The sequence below is a fragment of the Anoplopoma fimbria genome, chromosome 7 (assembly GCF_027596085.1).
Source record: "Anoplopoma fimbria isolate UVic2021 breed Golden Eagle Sablefish chromosome 7, Afim_UVic_2022, whole genome shotgun sequence".
Classification (NCBI taxonomy): Eukaryota; Metazoa; Chordata; class Actinopteri; order Perciformes; family Anoplopomatidae; genus Anoplopoma; species Anoplopoma fimbria.
Window position 1 is genome coordinate 14316181 of NC_072455.1, and position 19217 is coordinate 14335397.

General features: G+C 44.6%; 1 protein-coding gene across 1 annotated transcript in view; it reads left to right on the forward strand.

Annotated features, from left to right (window-relative positions):
* Positions 1-11805: 11805 nt before the first annotated feature.
* The window catches only part of efnb3b (ephrin-B3b), a 74948-nt gene continuing 67536 nt past the window's right edge, over positions 11806-19217 (forward strand). Inside the window, exon 1 of the mRNA XM_054601587.1 lies at positions 11806-12168. Within this exon, the coding sequence (XP_054457562.1) occupies positions 12020-12168 (149 nt within the window). The 5' untranslated portion in view covers positions 11806-12019. The remainder of the gene's footprint in view (positions 12169-19217) is intronic.

Here is a 19217-nt window from a genome sequence, read left to right on the forward strand (position 1 = left end):
AGCATATCTCTTTACGTTCTCTTATTCGTTTTTTGTCCTTTCTGTTTAAAGCAGTTCAGAGTTGGATGCCCTGTAATAAATCCCCGATGAATGCAAGATGATGCTCTACTCGAGTCAAGAGGCAGCTCTTAAAAGCCAAAGGGACTATTGGCTTTCGCTTATGAGATGGAAACTATTCATAGCTTTCACCTTTACCCACACACATTCTGTATGAATGCTCACACACTCATGTATTTGATTGTCTTAAACCACAGTGGCAGAGAGCCAAGTTGGAGAGCTGCACTGTTGTGTTGTGCAGGTTGCTTAGCGACCGTTTCCGCCTTGGGAGAGGAAAGTAGATAGAGAGCTGACGAGAATGAAAATTGGGGCCACAGAGAAAAAGAAAGCCCAACAGGTGTGATAAATAATCCAGTGGGTTAGTGATTGCTACTGGTTTGTCTGATGGACTGGATTTAGCTTCATCTCAACCCTACCAGAGAGTGAAGTGGGTTGTGATAGAGTAGAAACAGGAAGTGATTAGGTCACTGTGATTCAAGTCGATCTATTGGCACCTCCTTGAGTTTGATGTTTACTTTCTGGATGTAATGTCAGCTGGACTGTATCATATCGAGTCAATAGAATTTCCCAGTGATCAAATACAGATAATGACCAACTCTGCAGTTCCCCATAGCTCTATAGATTGCTTAACTCGTTTGAGTTTTATGGCCCAAAACATTACTTCACTTTTTGTTTCACTCTCACCACTCTCAAGTTGTAATAATAAACGCACCGCATGCTACATTCCCAGCACGAAACGACAAACAATGGAAGCGATTAGCTGGTGAACATAGTGGAACATTTAGCAGCTAAAAAGACACTGTATTTCTACTAAGGCTTTAGAAGAGTCAGTGTAGGACCTAAACGTTGCTCTGTGACATGTTCGCCATATTTATTTTATAAGGTCATGTCAATGTTTACAGCTTGTCATGGCCAAAAATATCAATCAATGCAGCTTTAGTAGTTCATTGAAAACTTTTGATGAGCCTTTTATATCAACAGTAGCCCAGAACGGAAAAAACAAACACTTGCTCCAGAGAGGATCTTTTGCATTTTTACATTACCTGAAGGCCACCTTCCTTCTCTATACGTTTAGATCGGTAGGGGGGAGCGGAGGTATTCAGTTGTTTATAAACTGCAGCCTCTGCTAGATGCGTTGTGGGGAAGGCGTGTTTATTGTCCTGAATACAAATCTGGGCATTCATCGAGTCGGGGCTTCCAGCTGTAATCGGATTCCTTGCATCTAAATTTTGCCTTTTATTATCTTTACTCCACTCCTCTAGATTGCATGCTGGTTTTTTTGCCACAAAGTTGGTTAAATCTCATGACAAAACATGACAGGAAATTGTGCTTAAGCAACGTTGTTCAAGCACTATGCCTAGTGTTAAATGAAGCTTGTCAAAACATTTCCCTCCAGGCTAAAAACACAAGATTCATTAGAGTCCCCTTGCCAACAATGAAATTCTAGAGATAACTTTGGGCGATTGTCTTTTTTTTTTTTTTTTTTAAACATCCATCTGCATGTTGTTTGTATAGAAAATGGTATCCGTGGTGCCTTCAGGAAGTCATGTCGGCCAAGCCTCAGTGCTGTCACACAGATGACAGCGAAGCCATTATCTTCATCCCAAGGTGGCTGCAGTGTAGTCTTTCCACTTGTGCAGTTAATGAGCCAATCCACATCAAGTGTTCTGTGTTTCTGTGTTCTCTGCTTCCATTTACGTCGCATCCTGAGTGAGTCTCCATGGCCTTGCATAAGTGCCTTCCATTAGACAGGCGTGCACACACAAACTTAACAGTCCCAGCGCTCATCACCAGAGAGTGTGCGGAATAGTAAGTAATGGGATCTTGATATTAAGAAAGACATTTGAAAACAATTATTCAAATGACTGTCTGCCTGTTGAATCTCCTAATCCCACAGTGAAGCACTCAAGCAAACACTCAGCGCCGTGACCCCGGCTGAATTAGCATGGAGGAAAAGAGGAACACAGCTCTGAAGCCGAAGATGCTAAAATGTCTAGACTGCTCTCTGGTTTGACACTCTCGCGCTGTCTTTGAAAGGCAGAGGCTTTTTAGAACATGAAGCAGAGCGAACGGATTTGCTGTAGGTTTTTAGAGGTTGTCATACATGGCATTTCTGAAAATGTCAGAGGAACGGCTCCTTTATCTCCGAAGAGACTTTGAATGTGTTTGGCAGGCGCTAAGCACTTGTGACCCAGAGACACCAGTCGAGTAGAGATGTGACATCCAGTTTTCGTTCAGACTTAATAGGTTGTGTGCAGCATGTACACAGCTGCCACTTGCGTCACGCAAATTAAGTGTTAATCATGCAGATCTCAACCTGATCACACTTGGGCTGCTGTGGGACAAGATGTACCATCAAAATAAATCTTTGACTCATGACACACCAATAGTGCCTTGTTGAATCCTCGCGTCCAGTGGTTACAAGTAATGAAGAGGCCCCTGGCTGTTAATATTTAGCTATCACTTAATCATTCATCCTAGTCATCGGCCTGTTAGCTACACCAAAACAAGGAAGGATTATCTTCTAGTGCTGTCTCCTGAGAATCCCAGGCATCAGCCTGATTTTGAGTCCAGTGATTGAAAGTAACTTCTCAAGTACTGCACTTAAATAAGGTGTTGAGGTATTTGTACTTTGCGTGAGTATTTGCATTTCAGAAGAAAATACTGTACTTTTTACTGCCCTGCATTTGCTTGACTTCTGTAGTTACACTTCTCAGATTTTACTAGGTCTACTCATCAATACCTTTTAAGTCATAGACCAAATAACCCAGTAATAAGTAGTCTCAAAACTCCACTTAAAAAAATACCTGCATTAGATAGTTCTTGTATCCAGAACTAGGAAAAAAATGACTTTATGTGTCATTGTTTTCCAATCACCGCAAGCGATCTTTGATTAATGCGACGTGAGATTAGCCCACTACTCCAGGAGCTACAACTCATTCAGCCTGTGGTTTGGTGAAGTGGAACGTGGCGTATTTGAAGGAGTTGGCGGTTCAGAGGGCCGAAATGCCACCCAAACTTTTAAAAGTATCACTTTACTACAGGCCTGTGGTGTCTGATAAAAAGTATGGTAATGGTGGAATTCAAAGCAATTAGGCTCCTAGATTTTACATCAAAAACATGGAAATTGGCATTACATTAAAAAATGTGATATACTTTTACAGTACAGGTTAGTTAAAATGTATTCCACCTCGACCAGCTACAAAATGGATATGTTCCTTTATAGAGTGATGCAACTGTAATATTATTCCTGAAATATATATGACTCTCTGATCATACTTTGAGTTCCCTTTGCTGATAGTATCTCTAATTATAAATGTAGGACTTTAACTCGTAGTGTAAAATTGTTGCCCCGCAAGCATGATATTTTGTACAGACATGCGTGGTGCCCAGAGGATGAATCCTACTGTTGATCCTTTTCCTCAGCCGACATGAGGTATTGTCAGTGAAATGTCAGACAACTATAGGATGGATTACCATGACATTTGGTACAGACAATAATGATCCCCTCAGTATGTCGTGATAGTTTTGGTGACCCCATAACATTTCATCAAGCGCCATCAAATTATTTTGTTTAGGAACATAAGCCTTAGCTGTTGCTGTTTGTGTTTTGTGCTAATGACTAAATGTTAGCATGTTAAAGTTAGTTAGAAAAAACTTAAGTATGCTTACTGTTATACTCCCGTAACTTTCTTGCTTATTGTAGTGTTAGCATTGTCAATGTGAGTATGTTAGCATTCTGACGTTAGCATTTACCTCAAAGCACCACTGTGCAGCCTCACAGAGGTGCTAGCACAGCTGTAGACATTCTTGTGTTAGGATTGTCTTGTTGTCCTTTGCATTTCTCTAGTGTCGAGCTACTTTCCTACCTGCTGATGATCAATGGATTCTTATTTTTAACACTAGTTAGGATAGAAGCTAAATCTCCAAATAGTGAATGTCTTTATGAGCAGGTATCAAAAATGAAACCCCTTACTGTTCTCAGCCAGGAGTCGAATCCAATTTTCACACAGCCACATTCTCTGCTCATTATACACGGACCAGTCTGAAGTTCAGATGACTTGAGGTTTTACCTTCCAAAGCTTGATTCTGCAGGGATATTTTTATAAGCCCCAACCGACCTATTTCATCAGCTGCCAAAATAGCCGAATTCCTATGAATACATCCCATTTCCATTCCAAGAGGCGGCAGCGGTGATTGACGCGTCCTTGTTCTCTGGTTTACATTAGATGTGAAAAATAATTGGCACCTGTATTCCCTCCACATGCTCTGAAGCCAGGGAAAAAGCACAGCACCGTGAGGTTTCATTTCACTCCGGAGTCTGATCCCCCTATTCACTCCAGATGTGGAGGCACGCACACAGATATCTATCTGAAATAGCTGTGAAGATTAATACAGAGTAAAGACGTGTTGTATCATCATATTCCACTGTTGCTGACAGGTAGAAAACGAGTAGCTCTGCATTGTTATTTCCCTCACGGATGTGTATGCTTGGAATATCAACTTTAAGATATGTACTCGCATGTGTGCCTCTACCGTCCCTCTATCCTTCACCTCATCCTCTTCTCATCAACTCATCCTCTCCCAATCTCCTCTTCCTGCTCTCCACACATTCCCTCTGGCGATCCCTGTAGCTAGTTCTCATGAGGGCGAGCCTATTGAAGTACATTAAGCATCTAGTATCCCGGCCCGCCCGGGCAGATTGGATGTGATCTTGGCGGTTTAGTGGGGTGTATGATGCCCAGGGAGAGTAATTGCTTGCATAATTGCACTCTGGGGAAAGGTGAAGCAGTAAGGCCTAAATTCATCCCTCTACCATGCCCTCAGGCTGCATGGACAACTCTCGTCCCAGCGCCTGGCCGTTCTTCACACCTTTCCACAACCGCACTCCCTCCCTCATTCCCTCCACTGTGCAGTGGCTGGAGGGGGAGGTTTATGGAGGAGTCAGTGGTTTAGAAGGTTGGAGGCGGAGTGGTGTCAGGGGGAGCAGGTGGAGCAGTGGGCCGGGTCAGAGGAACTCTGCTCGGGGCTGTGGAGACAGATGGAGGAGGAGATTAGGAGGAGCAGGGAGGCGCCCTGTTGATCCACTGAAAAGGGAGGCAGAGGAGGGTGGATGAAGACACGCAGAGGATATGAAAGCCAAAAGTCCAAGTGTGGATTTGTGTGCGAGTGTGTTCTTGCATGAAATAGCCTGCACTTCATGAGGGGATTATTTAGTGTTAGAATTTAGGGATTAAAGCAAGTATTGGGGTTAAAGGTCTAGTGTGTAGGATTTAGTGGCATCTAGTGGTGGGGTTGAAGATTGCAACCAACTGAACACCCCTCCCTTTCCAAGTCTGTTTGAGAACTACGGTACCCCGTGAACATGATCTGCTTCCCGCTATGAAGGGCTCATTCTAAGCTAACAAAAACACAATGATTCTGAAGTTTCCATAATTTTACTATCATGAAAACCTAGTTGGGTAACCTAATTATATTCCATTTCTGCTATTAGATCCCCCTAAATCCTCAGCCTGGTCTCCCAAAAAATATGTTCACATGCAACGAAACTACATTGTTAATTATGTTTGGATTTTTTATTTTTTTTCTCCCGTTTGTTTTTGACATACCACAAGTACATTGATACCTAAATGCATTTCCCTTGAAACGAGAATGCAGTTTTGTGAGAGACAGGGTTGAAATCCTGAAATCTATCTTTACGTCAAGCCTGTTGACTGGTTACTGTTATCACTCTTTATGTCTGGCAGGACAGAAAAGCCATGCTGTGTCTGAGTTCCATACTACTTATCATATGCAGCAGTGGATACAAGATCACATGATATATCTAAGGGATTACAAGAAGATCAATTGAACAGGACATGAGGAAAATTATGCTAATTCAATTTAGATTATTTTCCTTTGCTCTTGTGAAATACTGGATGTTTTGTTTCTCATTTAATCTCTTTAGGCATCTAGCAATTATTCAGATGAAACAAATGGAATGGTTGCAAGCGCACACATCTTTTTTAAGAGGGTTGCCAGCCAAAAGTTTGCTATATAGAATGAACTTTAAATGACCTACTATGAGTCATGATGCCACTAAACTGAGCTGCACTCTTATCTTAAATCCAAACTTATTTTTCTTAGTAGCTGAAGGAAGGTTGAGATAAAGAGATTGATCCCTTCCTGTACAGAGGATTTCTGACCTGTGACTATGGAAACACATTCAGTTGCACCTGCATCACACAGTGTAATCCTGCAATGTGCAGCTGCAAGGTAAAGGTAATCATTGTCAGGTTCAGATCTGAGGTTAAGGATAGAACAACAACATTTCAGTAATTTAGGAGAAGGGCTGACATTGGAAAAGCCCTCAGAAGTATTGCTGAAGAAGCACAAACACACACAGACTACTTAAGTATGCAACTGTAGGTGTATGTGGGGGCGCGATCAGCTCTCAGGTACTAATTGTTTACTGATGCAGAATCAGCGAGTCTCTCCGTCCTTATCTTTATGTGTGATCTGCTCATCACATGCTGCTCAACCCATCACCTCCACTCATTTAATCCCCTCCATCCCCCCATCTCTCTGTAACAGGAAGATACGACGGTGTGTGTGTGTGTTGGCAGCGGATAAGTGTTTGCTGCAGCTGTGCGTGTGTGAGGAGGAGGAGGATGAGGAGGATGAGGAGGAGGAGGAGGAGGAGGAGGATGAGGAGGAGGAGGAGGAGGAGGCTCACAGGGACAGACAGATGCTGAAGGATAAAGACGTGCAGCTGAGATCTATCAACTGCGAGGTGGGCGAGGGTGTTCCGACACCGACCCACATCCTCATGCACATACACACATTTCTGTACCACCCTCAGTGTGAATTTCACTCCCACCAGGGTGCATGTTTTCCTGTCTGAGGTCTCTGTATTGCCGCCACCATGGGTGCCTGTGTATGCGTCTGTCCTTAAACCTTAACCCTTAACCCTTACCGCGACATGCATACTGTTACCCATGCCCTCACTGTAATTGCTTATGTTTGCAGCTATACATGCTGTGTGAAAGTGTTGCTTGATTGTGTGTGTGTGTGTGTGTGTGTGTGTGTGTGTGTGTGTGTGTGTGTGTGTGTGTGTGTGTGTGTGTGTGTGTGTGTGTGTGTGTGTGTGTGTGTGTGTGTGTGTGTGTGTGTGTGTGTGTGTTTGTATTTATAGTACATAATATGTGTGGTGAGGTCTGGCAGCTGGAGCAGACTGTAGCCAGAGTCACCAGGGAGAGGTTATGAAGAAGAGTTGAAGGTCGGTGCAGTAAATGAGGTCAGCATGAATAAATAAGCCCTCATACACACTGACAGTCCATTTATGGGTGTAAATGAAGAATACAAATACACCATCCGACTCCTTCCTTCAGCTCACATATCGCCACAGAAAGTACATTCAGTTATTCAGCACCATGGCAGATCGGATGTAGGTGGTATGGCTCTGCACTTTTTTAAAACTGAGTCACTTTCGACACAAACGTGAGGGAGCGAGAGCCACAAACCGGCCAGTTTTCCCCACACAGATAGATTCCCAGACAGAGCAGAAGGTTTGTTTTTCATGCCAGCTCCACCTCTGAACTACTGTTGTCTCTAAACCGTTCTGTCTTCCTCCACTACATTTGGCTCTGTCATCTGACCTGCCAAGGTCTCAAGAGGTCAGCGCAACAGAGACGTCTCATCTTTTTCCCATTTTCTGTCCTTCTCCCTCTGACCATCTATATAAAACCTCCCCGCTGCATTTGTTTCTTGTTTGGATCTCAGAACCTGCAATTACATTTCTCCTTGAAAGCATGCTGTAATTTTGCGTTGCAGAGGAAATGCCTGCACATTCATGTTTACTTGCAGATTATCTTTCAGCCTGCAGACCTGCTTTGAGCCCTTGTAAGATCACTCATCTGCTCTTCTGAGGTGCCCTTGAGCAAGACCCTAAATCCTTGCCAGCTTCTGCCGCTCAGGCAGGCCAGACTTTTCTATCATTTTTGCTTCCCCCCCTCCGTCTGCTCTCCTCTATCTCTGTCTCACTTTCTTTTCCTTTCTCTCCCTGGGTGGTGGGAACAGCAGGAGGTGTTCATGGTGCATTGAGTTTTCCCTCCCTCTCTTGTTTTTGAGTGAAATATTTTCAATGAAATGTATTAAAGGTTTTTTCTCCTCTTTGTTTCTCTCTTTGTGTTTGTGTCTGGATCTGTGTTGTATTTCAGCCACAGTTTGAGGAACTCGTGGATTTCTACAATGAAGCCTTGCGGGCAGGACTGGGTGCTGAGCTTTTACACAGGATGAATTTCCTACCATGTGGGCACTATTTAGACAGTAAAATTGCAAAGTCTGAAAAAAATGTTTTACCTTAACATGGCACACAAATAGTGTTGTGTCAGTTTAAAACTCACTTTATAAATGAGTGCAGAAAAAAAGGAGCCAATGGCCCTTATAATTCTTAAAGGGGTACTCAAATTTTTTTGGAATTGCTCTTTTACATATTTTCAGGACTTTCAAAGCAGATAAAAAAAGTGGTCAAAATCAGAAAAGCAAAGACAACATATCCTGTTTTTCTTAGCAGTGGTCAAACTCGGACGTTGGGTTAATAACCTCCTAAATGCCAACTTCTTTCAAACTCCACTCCTCCAAATTACTAAAGCAGACGTGCTATTAAAAGTTTTAAGGGGACATATGAAGAAACCCCCCATCTGAGGGCAGCTGTGGCGTAGTGGAGAGCAAGGTAGTTCTCCAATCAGAGGATCGGTGGTTCGATACCCAGCCTCGGCAGTCGATGTGTCCTTGGGCAAGACGCTTAACCCCAAGTTGCTCCCGAAGGCTTGCCATCGGTGTGGACTGGATGTTGCATGAATGTTAGTTAGAGTCTGATGGTGGCACCTTGCATGGTAGCCTGTCATCAGTGTGTGAATGGGTGAATGATATGTAATATACTACTGATTGTAAGTCGCTTTGGATAAAAGCGTCTGCTAAATGACTGTAATGTAATGTAATGAGTATGTCACCCCCACAGTTTGAGAACTACTGCCATATTTGTGCACCGAGCACAGCAGATTAAGACTTTTTGGGAGGGGGTGGGGGTTAAAGACACAGGTGCTTAAATGGAGGTAAATTCAGACCGACTGTATGAGGAAAAAAAACATTTTTTTAACTTTAAAGCATCGAAACATGTTCTAATAGAAACCTGAATACAAGTATGAACCTGAAAATGAACACACTTTTAAATCTCAAATCAAAAGCCAAGATAGCTCTGTCACTATGATGTAATATATATATATATATATCTTTTTTAAGTTCCCTTCAGAGCTTCAAAAGACATTATATAAATGCTTGTAGAGAATGATTAGTACTGAACTGTATTTGTAAAACTGGTGGAGTGCTCCTTCAAGGACATTTTGGTTTATGTCTTAATTCAGCACAACAGTGTGTGTAAGCAATATAACACATTTGTTCTCATGTGCAGCTGTGGAACGATTTAAAATCATAAAGTGTGAGATTGATAGAGAGTATGTTGAACTGTAACACTGTAAGATAACATTATTTGATTTAATAATAGTGGCCCTGGCAGAGTACATTATCACTGACTTACAGTGCAGTCATGTCACACTCTGAATCTACCACATGGGGGCAGTACAGTCACAGTTTTGACACTCCTCTGTTCCCCATCATACACATGTTACTGTGTGTGTAACAGTGTAAAAGTGTCAGTGTTCTTTCCTCAGTGTAAATACATACGTGTGTGTGTGTGTGTGTGTGTGTGTGTGTGTGTGTGTGTGTGTGTGTGTGTGTGTGTGTGTGTGTGTGTGGGGCCCTAAGTGGGGTCTGTTACCCGGCTCGTCCTGTACCACATCAAGCTGAAGGGACCACTTAGAAGCGTTGCCTCTGGACGCTGGGACTCTTCCCCTGCTGTCAACGGGAGGACGGAGAGGGAGAGAGAAAGGGAGGGGGGGGGGCAGCACATCCTCCACACAGAGAGAGAGAGAGAGGGTGTTCTTTTTGTTTAGACTGGGCTGCAGACTTATGAGGTGATCATGCGTGACATCACTCCTCTCATGGGAGTATTTTTTGTAGCAACATTTTCCAAAAATATGCATGTTACTCATACAAAAGCAAACTTCTACTTTATTTAAAATATATATATATTGTCATATCATCTATTATGAGCTCATGCTGTACATTGAGGTATATCTCTATCTTTAGTCAACTTTAAAAGTCTCCTATAGGAACTCATAGCTTTGCTGTGACATTTGTATAATATCCTTAGAAAAGTCCAGAGGGATCTTTCCAAAAACAATCCTCTTGCAGTGCCACATGTGATGCCCACTGAATGCGTTGAGGGCGCTCTTGCTCTTCCATCACGCACTTTGGTGAGCTTCTACAGAGGTGTGTGTGTGTGTGTGTGTGTGTGTGTGTGTGTGTGTGTGTGTGTGTGTGTGTGTGTGTGTGTGTGTGTGTGGTGTGGGGAGGGAGGGGGTTCCTTCTTTAGCGTTTGAAAGGAGGCAGAATAGAGCGCCAGGGAGTCCAGAGGTCCGAGTCGGGGGGGGGGGGGCCTGAAACTCAGAGAGGAGGAGCAGAGAGGAGGCGCTCAGAGGGACTCGATACCCCCCCCCCCCCCCCCCCACACACACACACACACACACACACACACACACACACCCCCCCCGAAAAAGCCTGGAAGAATTGCGCTCCGTCAGTGCGCCCTGCCTGCCAGTCGGAGGATGGGGATTTTCCCCCCCCTCTATTCATCCACGTCCCCTTTTTGCTTCCTCCTCCTCCTCCTCCTCCTCCTCCTCCTCTCAAACAAGCCAGTCGGTCTGTCAATGTGCTGCGAGCATTAGGGCAAGTCAAACCAGTGGGCTTTTGAGGCAGAGAGACGGATGAGATAACGAATGAAGCGCTGTCCTCCGGCCGAGAAGCGAATCCAAATGATGCGCTACATCAGATAAGGCGTCGATTTCCAACCCGGGGACCGATCATCACCACTCACATCTTATTTTTTATTTTTTATTATCACTTTACAAGTTTCACGTTGGCCTTTTGTGACACTATGAGAGTGGAGATGCTTTTCTAGCTCTTTGGTTTGTTTCTCTCAGTTTGCTTGTGTTGAATTAATTATTGGACTTCTCATCAATTCGGATCTTGATTTTTTTTTATTTTTTTTTATTATTGTTTATATTCATTTTCAACGATCCGTTGCTGAAGGATTTCCGATTTTCACAGCCCCGTGTGTCATACAAAGAGGAGAATACGGATTGCAGTGCGCATTGACTAACCGAGCATCAACATGTCTTTATGAGGATGGAGCCGTGGACACACCAGTGACATCTTTTCCGTTTTAAACGCTTTACCTTCACTACTGCTCTGCTTCTGACGGACCGACACTATTTGTTCTCAGCACCGGCCTGATATGTTGGATGCTAGATCTTCTTTTGAGAGAACAAGGTAATGGGAGAGAAATCACACAGAGTCGGCACGGAGAACAAGGGAACATTGTTCGGGAAAAAGACAATTAGTGCGACAGAAATAGCTGCTGGGTGGCGATAAATGTCAGAAAACTCGATTTTGTGGAGTTATATTTGAGCCAAGGAGCACTGCTTGGCGGGTGGGGTGGGTGGGGGGAGGACTAACGACAAAATTGATGGGGAAAGTCATGGGATTGGCACTGAAACAGTAGACTACGACCGTGGACGCGCAGAATCCCCGTCGCTTTTTTTTTTTTTTTTTTTTTTTTTTTTTTTTTTTTTTTGGATTGAACAAGTTTCCCCTGCACATTGCAAGAGTCCTCTTTCGGTTCGACCCGGTCCAATCTGCTGGATTCGCAGGATCCATGCTTTCACTTCACACTTTAACTGCCTCTACCTTATAAGCCTGGTCGGCTGCAGTCGCACCTCCATTGTTTTGAGAAATCTCCACGATCACAGCATTGAATACTCAGAATAAGCTAAATAGAAATATTGCCCCGTTTTCCTCTGAAATGGGGCTGCATCTGCTGGGTGTCAGGGTGGAAATGGCGTGTCGAAGAAGTGGGAATGGATTGGGGATCCTGCTGATATTCTTACTGGATTTACTGGCGACGACGGCCAGCAATATGGAGCCCATCTACTGGAATTCCCTGAACGAAAGGTAAGAGCATTTAAACGCATCGAGTAATCACTTTAAAAGCCTGTTTCCAAGTGTGCCATGCAACTTGTGCGGAGATGAGGTGATGTAGACACCGTTTAATGAATACAAGTAACTCTTTAGTGACTGCTAGTAATGCACAATAAGTTCGATAAGGTCAGCAAATCACTACTGTTTATCCAAATACTTCCACAATAACACAATTCTATTATTTTTTTGTTTGCATCTATCTAGCTCGGGTGGAATCCAAACAAGTGCAGTTAGATAAATATATGCACCTCCAACTGCTCTGCTCTTTCACAGCTGTTATTCATTTGTCACATTGGCGTTGACTACAGTGGCTGCTCCAGCTGTAAAAGATAGAAGCTGTGTGTGTGTGTGTGTGTGTGTGTGAGTGTGTGTGTGTGTGAGAGAGAGAGAGAGAGAGAGAGATGCTCTAATTGCTGTTGCTGGATGACCTTGATTTTAAAGTCCAGGCCCCGGCCCGCAGGCCTCTCAAACACCCACTCGGTCTCCCTCATTTGCATGTCCTCCGTCCCCGGGAGGAGGTGTCAGGCATTAGCCGAGGAAATGTCATTTTAAACACCTCTGGCCGTCCGGGCCTTAACGACCGACACCACTTTTGTCACACCTCTGCTAATTTCCCAGTGTCTGAATAGACGCCCGGTGGCTGCGCGGTGAGGGTGGGGGTGGGGGTGGGGGTGGAGGAATAACAAGGCGGCTTCTATGTATGGAGTTTTTTTTTTTTTTTTTTTTTTTTTTAAAGTTACACCAGGCTTCAATTCTGGAGCTTTCACATGTTCTATTTTCTTATCTTAATAAATACATGAAGATCACCAAACTATCAGCTTCAAGGGAATCACAGTCACTGCTCCAATTTCTTCCAACATTTGCCTACATGACTCACTTTATAATGGCAAAAAGCAAAAAAAAAAAGCAACAAAAGCAGATTCAGACTCACTGATGCGTGCTGTAGCAGCCTACCAAACCTTGCCATCCTCAGATCACACCCATGCCAGGGGCTTTTTTTTTTTTTTTTTTTTTTAGTCTAACAGGTTTTAACGTGCTGGAGGCCATGGCCTGCCCAGTTACTCCACAGATGTGACTGTGCGTGGGCCCCGCTGTGGAGCCAGGCATGAAGCCCTTAATGAGGGCTTTTTGTCAGCAGTGGGTGGATTCACCCAACAGGGAGTAGAGTTGGACACGCGAGGGTAGTTCTCAGTTAGAAGCCAACAGCTCGGGCTTTTGAGGCCTCACAGGTGATTCTACGCCATTGTCTACTAATGGAGTTTGGTGTCGGGTGGGTGTCAGGGCTTAGTGAATGGGCCTGGCTGGCAATTAGTGGGGTGGTGGCTCTAAAGTCATTCCCACAGATTTGCTCATTCATATATTCAAAATACAAAGCCTATTGTATGCTATGGAGCTTATTTGCGAAGCTGACTATTCATAGTTAATCAGCTTAGTCATTCCTGTTTATTTTCTTGGACCCCCTTTTTTTTTTTTTTTTTTTTTTTTTACACACTTCCATGTATTTGTTTCTCCTCGTCCCTACCTGACAAGAGCAGTAGACTACTTAAGTTTCAGCTGCCTGGGGGCAAAATAGGTTTTGGCCCTGGGCTGAAATATGTTGAGAGCCCAATGCTTGTCCAAATAGTGTGCTTCTTCCAAAGACAAAGTCCAGAGCCCACACACAGGCAGTTTGTACTTCTGAAATGAGGCGCAAAGCAAGCAGGAGCAGCAGTCTGTATCAATCAGGTGCAGGCGTGTATGGTTCACGTCTCGTCTGTGTTGCAAATGGACTGTCACGTTGTTAACCTCTTGACCTCTGCTGGTTGTTGTGCTTTGAAGTTTAGACCGTCCACCTGCAGCCTCCCTCCACCTCTCCACCCATCTTCCTTTCCGCCTCTGCGAGCAATCTCTGTCTCCCTCTCTTCCTCGCCCTCCTCACCCTCTTATTATTTTTCCCCCTCTCGTGATGTTTCTATTCCACCGCCTTCCTCCACCATCTCCCCCCCTCCTCCTTTTTTTTTTTTCTCCTCCTGTCACTTTCCGTCTGTCTCTATCTCTTCCTCGCTCCGTCACTCCACCCACCCTCCGGTGCAGTGACCAGACGTAGCAAATTGGAAACATGTGTCACATCCATCCACTAATTATAGCGCTACAGCAGCCACCGATGGACCTGAAGATGTGTTAGGAGTGACAGAGGTGAACAGGAAAAGGAGGCACCCATGGGTGGAGGACACGCATGCCTCAGACCTGTATAGCTCCTGGAATATGTTTATAAATATAAAGATCAGGCTGACGTAAGTTGCAGTAAAATAATAGTATCGAAATGCTTACAACCATCAAGTGCTGCATCCACCCTTTTATTGACTGCTCCATCAGTTGAAATTACTACGGCCCGCCGGAAAGAAAAGAGACAGTGGTGTGCAGGGAGCCGTATAAGCAGAGCCAGGTGCCTGGAGGTGAATGAGAAACAGAGGGAGCGGTAGAGAGAGCAGAGGGGGGTAGAGGCAGTCCTAACCCTAAGTAAATCAATACCAGTTAAGTCTCAAGTGCCAATACAGGTTCTGCTTGAGGAAGAGAGAACCGAACCAGAAGGATCACCTTGGGAGGAGCCCCCCACCCCCCACTCAAGACATACATTATCCTTATCTCAGCATCTCCTATTATCGGCCTTACATGGCCGCCCTAATGAAAGATCGAATCACTGCTCACACACACGCGCACACACACACACACACACACACACACACACACAGAGGGATCAAAGAGGTCACACTAGTGGTGGACACACACACACACACACACACACACACACACACACACAAAGAAAATGAATGCAGGTAGCAGTGCGTCTTTGGCTTTGGTCACTCCTCTGATCACAGCATATGGAGTTTTGTAGCCTTTGGCCCTTTAGTGAGTTTGATTTCAGTGTCTGTCCTGTCCCCCCCCACCTCCCTGCGCTCACAGCTTCTCTCTTCCTCCCTCTTCTCTCCCTCTCCATACTTCAGTAAAATGCTGTAGATTATTGTAAACGGCTGCCGAGGGTGGGCATCTCCTCGCTCGGCGCTCGCGGTGACTTGTAATACAACTATTCCCCCAAGATCCACATTAAAATTTAATCCCCCCCCCTTTCCCGGTTTTCAATAATTCATTAATCGCCGGCTAATTGGCGCCGGATAAAAGACTAGCTAACTGGGCTAAGTGTTTCAACTACAAAAAAATCTGGAGAAAAAAAAAAAAAAAAAATCACTGGAAATCTTCCTGGCGGGGGCATTCTGGGACCGAGAGGGGAATAATAAGTGTTAGTAGGTCAAACAGGGTGTCATATCAAAGGAGCAGCTTTCCACCCGTTTATTGATTGTTTGTATGTTTGGAACCCCACACCCAGTTTCACCCCCCCGTAAACTCCACCCGTAGGTTTCCCCGTCATGAATAATGCATGCATGCACCGAGGCATTTCTGGGCTGTGTGGATAAGTAAGCAGGAGTCTGGTAAGCCTACACGCATCCTTAGGCGAAATGATTAGAGAATATCCACTGGGTAGTTTTTTTTTATTTTATTTCAAGAGCAAGGGAGTGTAAAAACAAGAGCAGGAATGTAGTGGAGAGGAGAAGGGAGGAATATGAACCACATTGTGCTGCCTGTTAGAGCGAACCGGCAGCAGCTCCCTTTCTCTTCCGACCTCCCCCCTTCTCCCTCGGTGAAAAAGAGGAGTGTGTGTAAGTTTACGAGCTGAGAGCAACAGGAGCTGTGAAAAGAGGTTTCAGCTGATGTGGCAGAATGGAAAGGCCATGGGGGGAAGGAGAAAGGGAAAAGGCAGCCAATCTGGCCAGAGGCTGGAATCCTTTTCTTCCTTTTTTTATTCTTTCTTTCATTCTTTCTTTCTTGGGGCATTGCATGCAGGCAGATGGACACACAGGTATGCAGTCTGACTGTGAAAATCCAGAAACACGAACAGACGGATCTATTGCATGTTCTCAACAGATGCACACACACGCCTGCACACACACACACACACGCACTTACACATAAAAGAGACTCAAGGGGCTCGACCTCCCCTCCCATCTATGTCAGACACATGTGTAAAGAGTGTGTGGTCCCGATGTATCTCCTTTGTCGCATCAAACACACACATCAAGAGGAGGGCAGATATGCCCTCACACACACACACGTACACACACATACAAAAACACACAAAGGAGAGGTGAGGGAATTAGTAGGCGTCACGGACTGTTGTTTCACTCGGAATTCATTCATTATTTTATCACTCGATTATAACTTTATTTGGCAGGGGGCAGTGCACATTCATCAACATCATAACAGCCATAAAGCGGTGTTGTAAATATGCTGGGGTTAGCTAAAGAACTAATTTACTTCCCCCAGTCCCTGGAGCTTGAGAAGTGACTTTGGGATTTTGGTAATTGTTAAAAGTGCTGATGATTAGGATGAAGGAGATTAAAAGCGTGTGGCTGGCTGAGCTAGTTCAGAATGTTGGAACACATGCAGAAACAAGCGGCAACTTTCTTCCCTGGAAGTGCGCGCACGGACACGCACACGTTCACAATGGCAGCGGTGGTAACAGTAATCCAGGCCTATAGGTCTGAGGAGGTCACATGTGTCCCAGCATCACTGGGCAGATTGCCCAGGGTGACTGAACCCAGAGCCCCTCAGCAAAGCCAGACAGCACACACACACACATGCACACGCACACACACACTGGCCTCTCATTAGCTTGCTTCACAGCACACCCTGCCTAAGCAGGATCATCCAATCCTCCTGGCAGCATTTGGACTAGGCCAGGTCAATCCTCCTCCCCCGGGTGACACAGAGAAGCGGACACGAGGAGCCAGTATGAAAGTGTGTGTGGACTCTTTAGGCCAGACAGGAGTGCAATGTAGAGGCAAACCTCTGTCACTATGCTCATCACCTCCTCTATCCTTTCTTTTACTCGCAGCTCTTTACTCTTCCATCCTCCCCTCCTCGCTCCTCTGTTTTGTTGAGGCTCCGTATCACAAGACTCCCCGCTCCGCTGCTGCCTCGCACATCCACAACATGGGTTTGGGCTGGTTTTTTAGAAGCTATACCGTGGCTTCGGCATCATTCCAGATAAATAGGATAGCAGCAGGAAGGAGTTGAAGCTCTTGTCATTTCATTTGTGTGTGTGTGTGTGTGTGTGTGTGTGCGTGTGTGTGGATTCTGGTTTGTGACAGTGGATGTGCTGGTATGTGTGTGTTTGTGCCATGAATACTAAATGGTGTGTTAGGATCTCCAGGCTCTAAGCCCTTCTGATGTATGCCATGTGCAGAAAAAGTCTCTTTATTTTGTCTGTAATTGAGTCATAAAGCCTTGTTTTCTCGCCAAAACCTTGCATTTTAATAAGATTTTTTTCCCCAACCTGTTTCCAATAAGAAAATCTGATTGTTTCAAGTATTTTCCACGATTAAATTGAAAATGTCTGAATCCCAGTGCAGCAACCTGCATTATCCTCACTTGGTTCAAGATTCAGGCGCTCTGGAAAATTCTTGAAAGACGTAGATTTCCGACTGGAAACAGGACAAAATGTTTTTTTTTTCTCTTATTTGAAGAAAATAAGGATTTTAAGACTCTTATAAAGTCCCTTTCCCATTGGATTAAAAAACCCACTAACACCCACTAACTACTAACTTCCCTCTTTTGCATAGCCCTACACACGCTTACACAGAACCTGTAAAATGCAAAACATAAGACAAATGTTTGTTCTTCAGCAGCCAGAGTTCATTCTAGTTTTAACCTTCGTGTACGGTCACTTTCATCAGCACTGAAACTCCATCACTCTCTTCGTCTTGTAGTGGACGTCAACGCACCGCTTTAACTGGACGCCGGCCCAAAATGATTTTGTAACCGAATGCTAAAGAGAGAGAGAGAGAGAGAGTGTGTCTAAACAAGAGAGACAAATGAGGGGGTTCGCTGTTGGACAGCTGTGCCTTGTCACAGCTGAAGTTTTGGCAAACATCTTGGACCGACATGAGCAAGAGGGCAGAAATGGAAGTGGTGGGAGTCGTCAGGGTGAGATGAGGGAAAGAGAGAGGAGAGCAGGGTCAGAGACGGGAACGGAAGGCATGAAAGACGGCAAGGGAAGGCCAGTTATTTAGAGAGAGATGGATGGTTGACAGTGGTAGTGGCTGATGTGACACAGCCCAGACAGGGAGAGTGACTGATGAGCTATAGGTCAGCACCATGACTAGCTGCTTCCTGCTCACATACAACCGAGCTGGCCCCTCATTCCTCATTACTGACACGTCCCATAATATTTATCCCTGTGAAGTCCAGCATGAAACCTGGTAAGCCTTAAAGGAATTCACTGACTTTTTGGGCAGAATGGGCTCTTTGATCGACTTGCCGTGGAGCGATTAAGAGACTGGCAGCTGTTTCCCCTCTCTGTATTTACTAAAGCTCATGTGATGAGATGCCGCAAACACACATTTTGTGCTTCAACTTCACACACAGTATTGCGCGACTAACCGATGCCAAATGCCTCGTAGCAGAACAATGTGTTGATAGACTTAATTTGCCAAAAGCTAAATCAATTGCTTTTAAAAGAAAAGCTCCAGTGTTCCACTGTATAATCAATATTAGAAGTTCATTGCACTCCAGGATGAAGTGTTGTAATTTACCACCTTTCATATCGTAAAAGAGAGTGTGCTGTGTTGTGTATGGGGGGAGAAGAGGAGATAGTAATACATCAATAGCAAGACGCCCAAGTATTTCTTGTGTAAGAGTCTTATTCAAAAGTCAACTTTGGTTCCAGTCTATTGAGGCTAACGTCAAACGGTGTCTCTGCCTCGTCTTTGATGGATTTCATCCTGTGCGATTGTTGGTGAGTCTAGGAGTCCTTGCTCTTTGATTCCAAAAAACGCACTGCAAAAAAACCTGACGTTCGCCTCGATGCTTTCCTTTTGTTGTGCTCCATTGTAGCTGAGGTGGAACACAATCTCACAAAGTCATGCCAGGAATAACAAGAAAAACACAGTCAAATGACAAAATGGACCTAGAAATGCGAGGCACAC